General features: G+C 32.6%; 1 protein-coding gene across 2 annotated transcripts; it reads right to left on the reverse strand.

Annotated features, from left to right (window-relative positions):
* Window positions 1-8,805: 8,805 nt before the first annotated feature.
* LOC140990303 (uncharacterized) lies at window positions 8,806-12,043 on the reverse strand. 2 transcript variants are annotated; one of them, XM_073459918.1, is made up of 6 exons: window positions 11,640-12,043; window positions 10,777-10,919; window positions 10,270-10,528; window positions 9,850-10,010; window positions 9,590-9,739; window positions 8,806-9,381 (listed from the first exon to the last, which is right to left on the reverse strand). In XM_073459918.1, exons 2-6 carry the CDS (start codon window positions 10,882-10,884, stop codon window positions 9,034-9,036), a joined length of 1,026 nt encoding a protein of 341 aa, XP_073316019.1. In that variant the 5' UTR covers window positions 10,885-10,919; window positions 11,640-12,043; the 3' UTR covers window positions 8,806-9,033. The 2 variants fall into 2 exon arrangements, with proteins under 2 accessions (XP_073316019.1, XP_073316018.1); XM_073459917.1 differs by having other exon boundaries at window positions 10,777-10,944.
* Window positions 12,044-12,561: the final 518 nt, after the last annotated feature.

Below are 12,561 nucleotides of genomic sequence, written 5' to 3' on the forward strand. Positions count from 1 at the left end.
ATAATTCTTCAATATTAACCAATTGGCATGATCGATTAGGACATCCTGGTTCAACAATGATGCGAAGAATTATAGAAAATACACATGGTCATCCATTGAAAGACCAGAAGATCTTTCAGAATAATAAGTTTCAATGTAAAGCATGTTCTCTTGGAAAACTTATTATAAGACCATCACCAGCCAAAATCCAAACTGAATCACCAATGTTTCTTGAACGTATTCAGGGTGATATTTGTGGACCAATCCATCCACCATGTGGACCATTCAGATACTTTATGGTATTGATTGATGCCTCCAGCAGATGGTCACATGTATGTTTATTGTCAACTCGAAATGTTGCATTTGCAAGATTACTTGCTCAAATAATAAAATTGAGGAATCAATTTCCCGATTATACAATCAAGAAAATTAGACTTGATAATGCTGGTGAATTTACTTCCCAGACTTTCAATGATTATTGTATGTCTATGGGAATCATTGTTGAGCATCCTGTTGCTCATGTACATACTCAAAATGGATTGGCTGAATCATTGATTAAACGTCTGCAAATGATTGCTAGACCAATGATTATGAAAACAAAGCTCCCTATTTCTATATGGGGACATGCAATTTTACATGCTGCTTCATTAATTCGCATCAGACCAAGTGCATATCATAAATACTCCCCATTGCAGCTTGCATTTGGTAAAGAACCAGACATTTCTCATCTGAGAATTTTTGGATGTATGGTGTATGTGCCTATTGCACCACCTCAACGAAAGAAAATGGGACCTCAAAGAAAGATTGGAATTTATATTGGTTATGATAGTCCATCGATCATTCGATATCTTGAACCACAGACAGGCGACGTGTTCACAGCACGTTTTGCTGATTGTCATTTTAATGAGGAAATCTTCCCAATGTTAGGGGGAGAACAGAAACATACCGAAAAAGAAATTACATGGTATGTATCATCATTGTTACATCTGGATCCAAGAACAAAACAATGTGAAAAAGATGTACAGCAAATTGTGCACTTGCAAAGAATAGCAAATCAAATACCAGATGCATTTGCAGACACAAAAGGGGTAACTAAATCATATATACATGCTGCAAATGCCCCTGCTCGAATTGAAATTCCGAAGAAACAAATTGAAGATAGTCATGATGTCATTAAACGCCTGAAGCGTGGAAGGCCAGTTGGTTCCAAGGATAAAAATCCTCGAAAAAGAAAATTCATAGAGAAACACAATGATCACAAAATAGAGAATGATGTTCCTGAAGAAACACATAATGATCACAAAATAGAGAATGATGTTCCTGAAGAAACACATGATGATGAAAATGTTTTGTCAGAACCACAAACTGACGAGAATCATGAAATCTCTATCAATTATATTAATACTGGAAAAATATGGAACCGAAAAGATATAGAAGAAATTGATGATATATTTTCTTATAATGTGGCAATCGACATCATAAATGATAATGAAGATCATGAACCAAAATCTTTTGGTGAATGTAAAAATCGGCAGGATTGGATAAAATGGAAAGATGCCATCCAGGTTGAATTGGATTCGCTAAATAAACGTAATGTTTTTGGACCTATAGTCCTTACACCTGAAGGTGTAAAACCTGTTGGATACAAATGGGTTTTTATTCGAAAGCGAAATGAGAAAAATGAAATAGTAAGATATAAAGCTCGACTTGTTGCACAAGGTTTTTCTCAAAGGCCTGGAATTGATTATGAAGAAACGTATTCTCCTGTGATGGATGCAATTACGTTTCGGTATTTGATTAGCTTGGCAGTATCTGAAAATTTAGAAATGCGTCTTATGGATGTTGTTACAGCCTACTTATATGGATCACTTGATAGTAATATATATATGAAAATCCCTGAAGGATTTAAGATGCCTGAAGCACAAAGTTCAAAACCCAGAGAATGTTATTCTGTGAAATTACTAAGATCATTATATGGGTTGAAGCAATCCGGCAGAATGTGGTATAATAGGCTAAGTGATCACTTGATGAAAAAGGGATATGTAAATAATTCAATATGCCCTTGTGTTTTCATTAAGAAAACAACATCCGGATGCGTAATTATTGCTGTATATGTTGATGATTTAAACATCATTGGAACAAATAAGGAAATTCAAGAAGTTGTGTCATACTTGAAAGAAGAATTTGAAATGAAGGATCTTGGAAAAACCAAGTATTGTCTGGGTTTACAAATTGAACAAAAAGAATGTGGAATATTTGTTCACCAGACAAATTATACAGAAAAGATCCTTAAACGTTTTAATATGGACAAATCAAATCCTTTAAGTACTCCAATGGTTGTTAGATCATTAAACATAGAAAAGGATCCATTCCGTCCATGTGAAGATGATGAAGATATTCTTGGTCCAGAAGTACCATATCTAAGTGCTATCGGTGCCCTTATGTATCTTACAAATTGTACAAGGCCTGATATATCTTTTGCCGTAAATTTATTGGCAAGATTTAGCACATATCCAACAAAGAGACATTGGAACGGAATTAAACATATATTCCGTTATCTACGAGGAACGACAGACTTGGGACTTTTGTATTCAAAAGATGCTAATCCAAGTATAATTGGTTATGCCGATGCTGGATACTTATCTGATCCACACAAAGCACGTTCTCAAACTGGATATGTATTTACTCGTGGAGGCACTGCAATTTCTTGGCGTTCACAGAAACAAACACTTGTAACAACTTCATCAAATCATGCCGAGATTATTGCACTACATGAAGCAAGCCGTGAATGTGTGTGGTTAAAATCAATGACTCAACATATCCAAATCTCATGCGGATTATCATTCGACGAGAAGCCTGTGATACTATATGAAGATAATGCTGCATGTGTTGCTCAAATGAAAGAAGGATACATAAAAAGCGACAGAACTAAACATATTCCTCCTAAGTTCTTCGCATTCACCAAGGAGCTTGAGAAGAATAAATGTATTGATGTTCGTCACATTCAATCAAGTGAAAACTCATCAGATCTCTTCACAAAGGCACTTCCTACGACAATATTCAGAAAGCACATATATAATATTGGGATGCGCAATCTACGAAATTTGTGAAGAATTGTTCGTGTCAACATGAGGGGGAGTTTACGTGACTGCACTCTTTTTCCCTTAGTATAGTTTTTATCCCAATGAGTTTTTCCTAGTAAGGTTTTTAACGAGGCAGTATAAAAACACGTAATGAATACAATGATTATGATCATCATCACAATGGGGAGTGTTGAAAAATAATATTTAAAATGTGTGTATTGAATATTTGAATGTTGAAAATTAGGTAAAATTAGGTGTTGAATATTGAAATTTGTGTGTGATGATGAAGGTAATGATGTAATTTATTTTTGGATTATTTGTAAAAATTTTCTATAAATAGATCTCTCATTTGTGAAAAAAAACACAATTGAGTTGAGAGAAAAATATTATAAAGTGTGTAGTGTGATAATTTTGAGAATTTGAGATTTTTACTTTTTACCGTAAATTTTTACTTTTTCACAACAATTTTGATATAATTTTTGACTTTTTTATATGAAAATTTCTCACCTTAAAAAAAATATTTTACATACAAAATTAATATACCATATATTTTATAAAAATAAAAATAAAAATATGAATGATTGAAAAAACTTATCAAAATCATCTTCAAAGTTTTATTTTAAAATGATCTCTGTGCTTTTTAAAACAAAAATACTTGAATACACAAATTATTTTTACACACAATATGTGAATAGAATTATTAGAGGGAAATTGTCTCAGCATCCTGTAAAATATAGAAAAGCGAAAAATCCCAATGTAAAATTAATTTCATTTAAAACTTTTGTTTATGAAATCAACTTAAAACTTGTTGGGTTGTGGAAACGGTGACAATCTTGATTTTTATGATAACAAAATTTGTTATTGTATTTTTAACATATTTAGTCAAGTTGAAAATCTGGTGTGCTATAGTATTTCAATGATATCTCATATCTCGTTGATGCAAATGATCAGCGACCAAAACGGTTGAATAGAATACTCAAATTACTAAAAGTCATATCTCTGATCAACTAGGCTCATTCAGATGTTATCTAGGCAAGCTGATGGTTTCAAGATAAAGCTGATGTAATTGAAGCAGGAATCAGTTTGACATAATCAATTCTAGTATTTTGGTCATCCAGACTAGCTCAATTATCAAAATAGAACTATTTAGAATGTGTTACGAAGTTAAGACGATGATATACAAATCATCTTCTCAAATAGAAGCCTGAATCATAGCTTAAAAAAGAGAAAAACTGCAATGAAATTGTTGGTTTTGTATTGAATGAAGATCAAATTACAACTTTTATATAGTCTTGTATTTCAAGCATATCTATCTCTTAAGAACTCAAAATCAAGTGATTCTTGATTATGTGGAAAGCTAAGAGAAATGACTATAACTTTTATGTTTATTACTTTTACATGAAATCAGTGAGTCAACAGATATAATCAAGAAAGCTAAAATTAGTAGAGCTGAATTCAGCAAACAACATAGCTGAATTCAGCAGACCTAAATCAGCGGATCCCCAAATCAGCAGAGCTGAATCCAGCTGAGGTCGAGAAAAGTGGCCAACAACAGGAATATGACATTTTCAATATCAGAAACTGCATAAAACTTTTACAAACCATCATATTCTTGTATCTAACGTTCGTATCATTCTTGGATACCGTAAATACAACATTTTGAAGATAAATGCAAAAGATTTTGGAGTGGATTAAAAAATATGGGCATATTAATTAAAACTTGTTGAAATGAGAGCAAGTTTCAAGAAGAGAGAATGATATTACAGTTGAGAGAATTGCACTGTAATGAATTAAATCATCACATACAAATCACTCACACAAAAGAAATATGAGCTTAATAGAATAGTTGAGTGGTCGTCTTTACACTAAGATGTTAAAGATTGTGTTTGTAATATTGACATAAGAGATGTTACATATTAAGCAGATTTTGAGGTTGCAACCTACAATCGAGAGTGTACTAAGAGTTTCGATTATGCAAGAGATAAGTCTTAAGTCGAATAAGGTTGTACAAAGAGTTGTGTAAATCAAAGTTTTCTAGTTGATACCTTTCGACAATGGAAGAATGGGTGACATATGAATTTTTAATCTCCGAACCTCCATAAAAATTTGTACTTCTTTATTTTATCACAATTACTTATTGTTGTTGTTTTGAGATGCATTGTTGAAATATTTTATTTATTCTATAAAATGCCAAAAATGTGAGAATAAAATGCCAAAAATGTGTATACAAAGTGTTTGATAAAATGATTCAACTGAAATATTTTTATACATTCAACTTGCATATCTTTTAAATGTTTTACAAAATGTTTAATCAGTTTTACATAGATTATTTTGATTGTCTTCTGCTTGGTATAAAACCAAATTCAATTTAATTTTTTAGTGTTCAATATTCCAAGAATCGAGCTATTGTAGCTCAATTCTTTCCCCCGCCAATCTTAACAAAACCCTTTATAAATGAGGTAAATGTGCTCGAGTTTTTTTAAACATGGGTTAAATGAGTTCGATTTTTTTTTAAAAAAATTAAAGATATATTAGATTATTAATAATTTTTAGAAAGTTTTATGTCTTTTAAACGTTTCATACGCGATCCAGTTTAATCAGCCCAAATTATTAGTATGTCATGACAATTGATTAAGTATCAATATTTAATATTAGTATTCATTTGTAAGCCTTACGTGCTTATACAATTGAATATTGTTATCTAAATATGGTACTTTTTGTTGTTTCCAAATTAATGATTTTTACACATTTTTATTAGTAGTAATATAATTTCTAAAAAAAATTAAAATATATGTATAAAAATAGGATTGAATTTAAAATTATAGATAAAGATATGATTGAAGATTTTAAAAAAATTATTTTATGAAATTTAAAAAAAAACCATCAATAAAGTTATATGATAAATGTATAATTATAATTTTAAATAAAATTTTACCAAATTAATTAAAAATTAGGTAATATCTCAATTAAATATAATAAGATAATTATAAATTTAGATAAGATGTGACCCCAATCCATTACGTCAAAATGTAGGTCAACTTTTAGTCTATCAAAAGTTTAAGTTTCGAATTTGTGCTTCATTTTCTTCACAACTCACTCGTATTGTCAACGGGAGAATGTGACACCACCACTTGTCGACCCAGTTGCGAACCATATTAATTTAATGTGGTAAAAACTTGCGTGAGACGGTCTCACGGGTCGTATTTTGTGAGACAGATTTTTTATTTCGGTCATTCATGAAAAAATATTACTTTTTATGCTAAGAGTATTACTTTTTATTGTGAATATCGGTAGGATTGACTCGTCTCACAGATAAAGATTCGTGAGACCGTCTCACAAGAGATCTACTCTTCGATATGATGTAAAATTTATTATCAAATCTTTTTTTTTCTTTTTAATCGTGTTTCACCGAAAAATTGACATTATCATAAAAATCACTTAGTTATCAAAGAAATATGACTAAAAACTAACGTAAATCAAAATTACATAACTAACATCCAACTTTTGATAAATTAGACGAAGAGAGCAAAAACATGACAATTTCGACCTCCTTAAAGACAGCAAACCCAATTATGATTCCATTGTTTGGTATTTTTATTCCAAAAAATGTAAAAAGACGAACTTTGTTTCAGTGCCCAACCCACCATGTTCTTATTGGCTAAGAGATTAAAAAAAAAGATTAATTTAATCTAATTAAGATCATGTTAATATTAGTGATCGACCCATTATTGTTCAAGTAATATTGAACACTTAATGTCGTATCGTAAGGGCACATTGTCAAGTTTTAGTATTTAGTTAAATACGGATATAGTCCCGTAAAGAATGAATAATTTAGTATCACACTAAGTACTGTAATTAGAATAATATTAAACTTATCCATAAAATCAAATATGAGATTTTTAATATAAAATAGAATTTCAAATAATTAACCTACGATTAACGAGAATTATAAGGAGAAAAAATCAATGAGAGACGAATGTTAGAAGTTCGATTTCACTTGACTATCCATTATGATTAATTTCTTTTAATACTTACATCATAAATTCTTCTAGTTTATTAGCTAATAATTCTTAATCTTTCCTCCTTCATTTCCCAAGTAATAAGTAGAAATTAGTTATCTAATATAGATGTAAATATCCCTATTAGAGTTCAGATATCAAATAATATAATAAGCACTAGAATTCTTTCAATGGCTTCCATGGAGTTACATGCCTCCCGAACTCTATAAACACCAACAACGTGGTTTCCAATGTTCTTTATTCAAAATCTTCTCTCTAGAGTGATAGATTCAAAATAAATATGACGATTTAATTAATAATCAATTAATTGAACGCTTTCGATTCGAGAAAACACAAATAAACCAACAGAAGAATTAGAATATGTAAATTAAAAGATCAAACCATAATTTTCAGTAAAGCTACGTCGTCCTTCTAGGAAAAAAATAGTTCATAACGAATTTAAAATCAAAACAAAACATGTTCTTGAGCATATTCAAAGATCGAGGGGCGGAGAAAATAGAACGAAGATCGATGGCGCTTCTCTGTCCCTAGATGATGCGTCTTATCTCTTCGTGCAGTTGTTCTTCGATCCTTGTCTCCTCTTGAGTCGACTCCTCCATATTTTCTCCTCTTTAGTGTGTGGGTTCTCCTCTCATGAGCCTTCGATTATGATGATATATTGATTTAAAATTGCTCTTGATAATGTTTTTAGCAGCCTAAAACTCTAGTCATTTTCGCATAGGACTCTTAGCGCCTCATGTTCATCGTAATTTCGGTGGCTTCAGACGCTAAGGTGCCGCATGTATGACGCAAAGGCGCGAAATTTCTTCTTCTGTTCTTCATGGCAGACACTTAAGCGCTTGTTCTGCGGCGTTTCTTCAATATTCTGCGTCGAGGCGCCACTTAGACGACGCTAAGGCGCCTCTCTCACGACTTTCACATAGTTTTGGTTTGTTCAAATTCTATCAAGTCTTTCAATTCTTATCTGCTTAGTATTTTTCTCCTCCTAAACATCTCAACCTCTTTTAATTTATTTTATCCTTCAAACACAAAACAAACCACAAAAACACACAAGACTACTCCAAACTAGCATAATTCAATCAAATTTTCATCACAAATTACGTGCGAAAATCGCATTTATCACTTACCACAAGTTGGAGTAATTTACATGCTTTGGGAAGGTAGATATAACTGAGAAATTGTGTATTTGAATTTAAATCATGTGCATGGTTCTTTATTTTGATTTAACTCAAAATTTTAAACCATATATACATGCGAAAGTCGACGATAATAGATTTACTTTAGAAATTTATAATCTTGTTTTTTCTTTTCTTTGCTCGGAAAAGATTTATATGAGAATCATCGAATGACGGACAATGTTTTATCTTCTCTTTTCTTGGAAGGGATTGATGGAAATCTTGCGTTATTATTTTTCTTTTTTCACATGGTGACCTGACTCGACCTGTTTACAGATTTTATATGACTATTTGCTTGATGAGAATCTTAAATTATTACTTCTTTTTTTCTTGTTTTGTCATTCAATTATCTATCATTTTACTAATTATATATATATAATCGAACTCAGGTGTTAATTTGAGTTAATTACCATTCCATCCATTCGGAATCTGAAACCAAATTCGATCCACATCAAAATATCCGTACTGGAATACCTGAATTAAGAAAAAAAAAGAATATTGGTTGTGTTAGTTGCCTGCTTTTAGAAATGAATAATATATATATATATATTAAAAACAAGAACAAAAAAGTCTTAAACCATTTTACATTCATACTGAAGCAGACTATCCTGGGACCAATCAGAAATACAGATTAATAATAATACAAAAATACAATCCACTCCTGTAAATGATCATCAAAAGCTGCTGAAAAAGAAGGGTATTGAAACGTCGATTTATATGAATAAAATGTTTGGCGCCCAAGAACAAAGTGCACTGTACAGATTATGTATTCACACTTCACAATTTGAAAACAAGTGTTCGTTCCCATTTCTGGGGTTGATAAGGGATCGGACTAACAATTTTTACAGCTTGAGGTGAAGGCAGTTCACTGTGATGAGGGACTTTCTCGTGCCACACAAACTCATTTTCGTGCTCGTATTTTTTAAACGACTCAGTCATGTCATCAAATACTTGCTTGTAAACTTGTTTCCAAGAATCTTCTCTTGGTTGGTATTTCTGTAAATTTGACAATGCCCTGCGAAGAACTCCTATCGCGGTGCCAATTTTACCTTCGTTTTTAAGGCTTTCCGCGAGGTGTTTGTAACTCTTTAACTCGTGCAAAGTTTTGCAACTCAAGACAAAATCCTGCACAGAACAGAATCACGATGCAGATCAGACATAACTCCTCATATTTAACATAGCCATTGCCTCTCCACGTCACAATTCAAATGAATTTTTATTATTTCTTCCCATCACGACTGGCAATTATATGTTTTAAGACTTAAGACCGCCATTTAAAAATATTTTGGGAATTTAGATTGTATCATATGCTTGAAGTAAAGTGCATACATACCATAAAGCGAGGCGAAATATCCTTGCATTCTTTGGTGGTGATTTGCAGGTTATCAATAGCTTTAGCCACGAGATCTGTCACACCATAATGCAACTTCGCTAAAAGTCCACCAGTATTGCCGTTCTCTTCGGCCTTCCTAGCAGCTACAGCCTAAATATTTTCAACCGAGCATTGTATTTAGCCATCACAAGGGAAACACAAAAGCTTTATAAGCATAAATGATCAAATAAACATAAGCATAAGACTATATTTGAGCAAACCTGGGCTTCGGCCAAGCAAATAAGACTCATCACAGAAGACACGTGAGACATGGCTTCAGGAGGCTTTTCTTGTGTACCAACTATGTGGTTAAGAACTTCTTCATCTAAATAGGAATAAACTCCAGCAGCTTTTCGGAAAAGGGTAGTAGAATGCACTAGGTCTACAACAACAAATGAGAAAATAAGAAAAGCATTACCACCAGGGAGTGAGTACAGGAATTTGGGAGATAGTTGCGAGATGGGACGAGGAGAGGAAGGTGAGTGGTATGGATTCTGGCATCCAAAACTTGCAGTTTTTCTTAAAAAAAATTTGAACTTTAAAATAAAGTTTGTTCAAAGGGGCGATTCCCCCTGCAGGTTCCACCCCCGATCGCCACTTATCCTTTTGGAATCCCAGTATAATGGAAAAGTTAATCTTGCCTGATGGTAGAACTTCCAAAGCTTGCTCACGAAGCATTGCACCGTATACAAATAATGTCATTCCAAGCTCAAAGTAAACATTATCAAATTGGTAAAATTTTGGACCAAGGTTGAAGATGGATGGTGAAGTGAGAACACTGCTCCATCTAATTTTAAGATCTGAAATCCATGAACTCATTCGGCGATTGTTGTCTATCAAATTGACGTGGTGAACGAGGTTCTCTAATAGAGGCAAATAATATTCCATCTTCTGAATGTCCTGAAACGATAAACTTTGTAAACATTATACTATACTACCATGCAAAGTCACAACTAGATAATGATAGTTTGTGCACATGTCGCAACTATAACTCCTCGATGATCTTACGATCAAGCGTATGCCCTGTATCAAAAGCTATTATCGGTGATACTGGTCTAATTCAAAATTTTCATTTTATTCGGCAGCCTAAGTACCACATCTTATTGTTGCCCATAAAATTACAACATATGATACCAAAAGTAGTTTACCTGTTGACAACGGGAGGTAAGACCTCCGGAAATTTCCCTCGCAATAGCCGCGGTAACAAGGCTTTTCTCATTGATGGACTCCTCCATTGCTCTACGCTTGGAGTTCATCTCCTTAAGTTGTTCGAGTGTGCCAGAATCACTTGCTAAAAAGACATTTTCATACTCAATCTGGTAATCATCAACATGATATGTATAAACATCAAATACAGCCAGTTAGAATATAGAAATCGTAGTACAAAAAAAGCTTTCTAAGTACCTTTCATTAACAAAATAGAAACAGTTTTCATGTTTGGATCCCAAGGGGAAAAAGATGAGTAATTTTTTTATTTCTAAAGGAGAAACTCACTTAGAAGTCTAGATAACAAATTGTTTCGTGAGCACTGTATGCAAATATCACCCTAGGGAAAAAATTACTTTCGGTATGACAGCATCTCAATACAGCCTCACTTCACCTACCACATGCAACTTTAGAAACAATTCTTTCTCATAATACCCAAAATTTTGAAAATTTAAAGTGACTAAAAGGTTTGTTTTAGAGTGACTAAAAGGTTATAAACCTTTTAGAATTTAAATAAAAATTGCACAGCCATTATTACACTGCACTCATTGCTTCACATTTGTTTCGGCTGATCTACCAAATCCCACGACTTCTCACAATATAACACACAACATTTGGCAGCAAACATTCGATTTTTGAGGAAATATGTGAATTAAAACTGATCGCACACACGCCACCGCCATTGAAAACGAAGAATGCGAACATTCAAATTACCAAGTATTAATTGAATCCCATCAATTCTATTCTAAACAAAATCAATAATATTGATTGGAAAGAAACATAAATTTAAGTGGAACAGCCATACCAGCTTGGTTCTCAACTTTGAAAGGCCTGGATAACTTATCATCATCTTCACACCTCAATACCCCCCAAAGACCCACCAAGAAAATTCACTATTTTCGAACCCAAATTCTTGCTTTTGATCAAAATCCAACCTTTCACAAAGAAGCGTCACAAAACCCTTTCGTCTCGGAATCTCCCAAAACCCCACCTCGTACAAGATACTTTTTTTTTGCGGAAAGTACTACAAAAATTCAACGCATCCTCATCTGTAAATGGATACACACATTAACAACGCGTAAATATACTAAAAAAAATTATCCAAATGTAAGCAGCTTCGAGCCATCAAACAAATAGCTTCTTTTGCGGGCCGTGTTCCTTCTTGATTAAGAACTGTGATTGATTGTTTTTTGGTTGAACAAGTAATCGTGATGATATCTGTTAATGGCTGAAGTTAACCCGACCGGTCGACTCCCGCGGGTCCACGTTTTTCTTGGGAAAAATTGCCTTCAGTTCCAGCCGTAGATTTTTTTTGTTTTCAGTCTCTGTGTATTTTTTTAATATCATATTTCCAATGAAGTATACCACATTTTGTATGACATAATACCACAATTTTATGGGTAAGAAATGAACCCAAAGAAATATTTTGATTGAAGATTTTTCACCAACTTTTTTTTTCCAGATTTTATATTTTTGGCCAATTTACTTCGTTTATTATTATTATTATTATTTATTTATTTATTTCCAGTCAACTTTAAATTATTTTGGAGAGGAGTCAACGGTAAATTAATTATTTATTTAGGCTCGATTTTATAATAAATAATTAGACCAATCGATTAATTGATCTTTCTTTTCCTCTCTGTTTCTTTTATAAAACTAAAAATAACATTTATTTCCTTTACTTTGCTTACTCATTTTCTTCGAAGAGTTCGAGAAATTTCATGAAA

The sequence above is a fragment of the Primulina huaijiensis genome, chromosome 12 (genome assembly GCF_012295235.1).
Source record: "Primulina huaijiensis isolate GDHJ02 chromosome 12, ASM1229523v2, whole genome shotgun sequence".
NCBI classification, from domain to species: domain Eukaryota; kingdom Viridiplantae; phylum Streptophyta; class Magnoliopsida; order Lamiales; family Gesneriaceae; genus Primulina; species Primulina huaijiensis.

Excerpts from the sequence above, each read along its gene's own strand:
- LOC140990303 (XM_073459917.1), bottom strand. The coding sequence starts at position 11,684 with ATGATGATAAGTTATCCAGGCCTTTCAAAGTTGAGAACCAAGCTG. Across the intron at positions 10,945-11,639 it reads CAAAGTTGAGAACCAAGCTG|ATTGAGTATGAAAATGTCTT; the intron begins GTATGGCTGTTC and ends GATGATTACCAG. Across the intron at positions 9,740-9,849 it reads TTTGCTTGGCCGAAGCCCAG|GCTGTAGCTGCTAGGAAGGC; the intron begins GTTTGCTCAAAT and ends GAAAATATTTAG.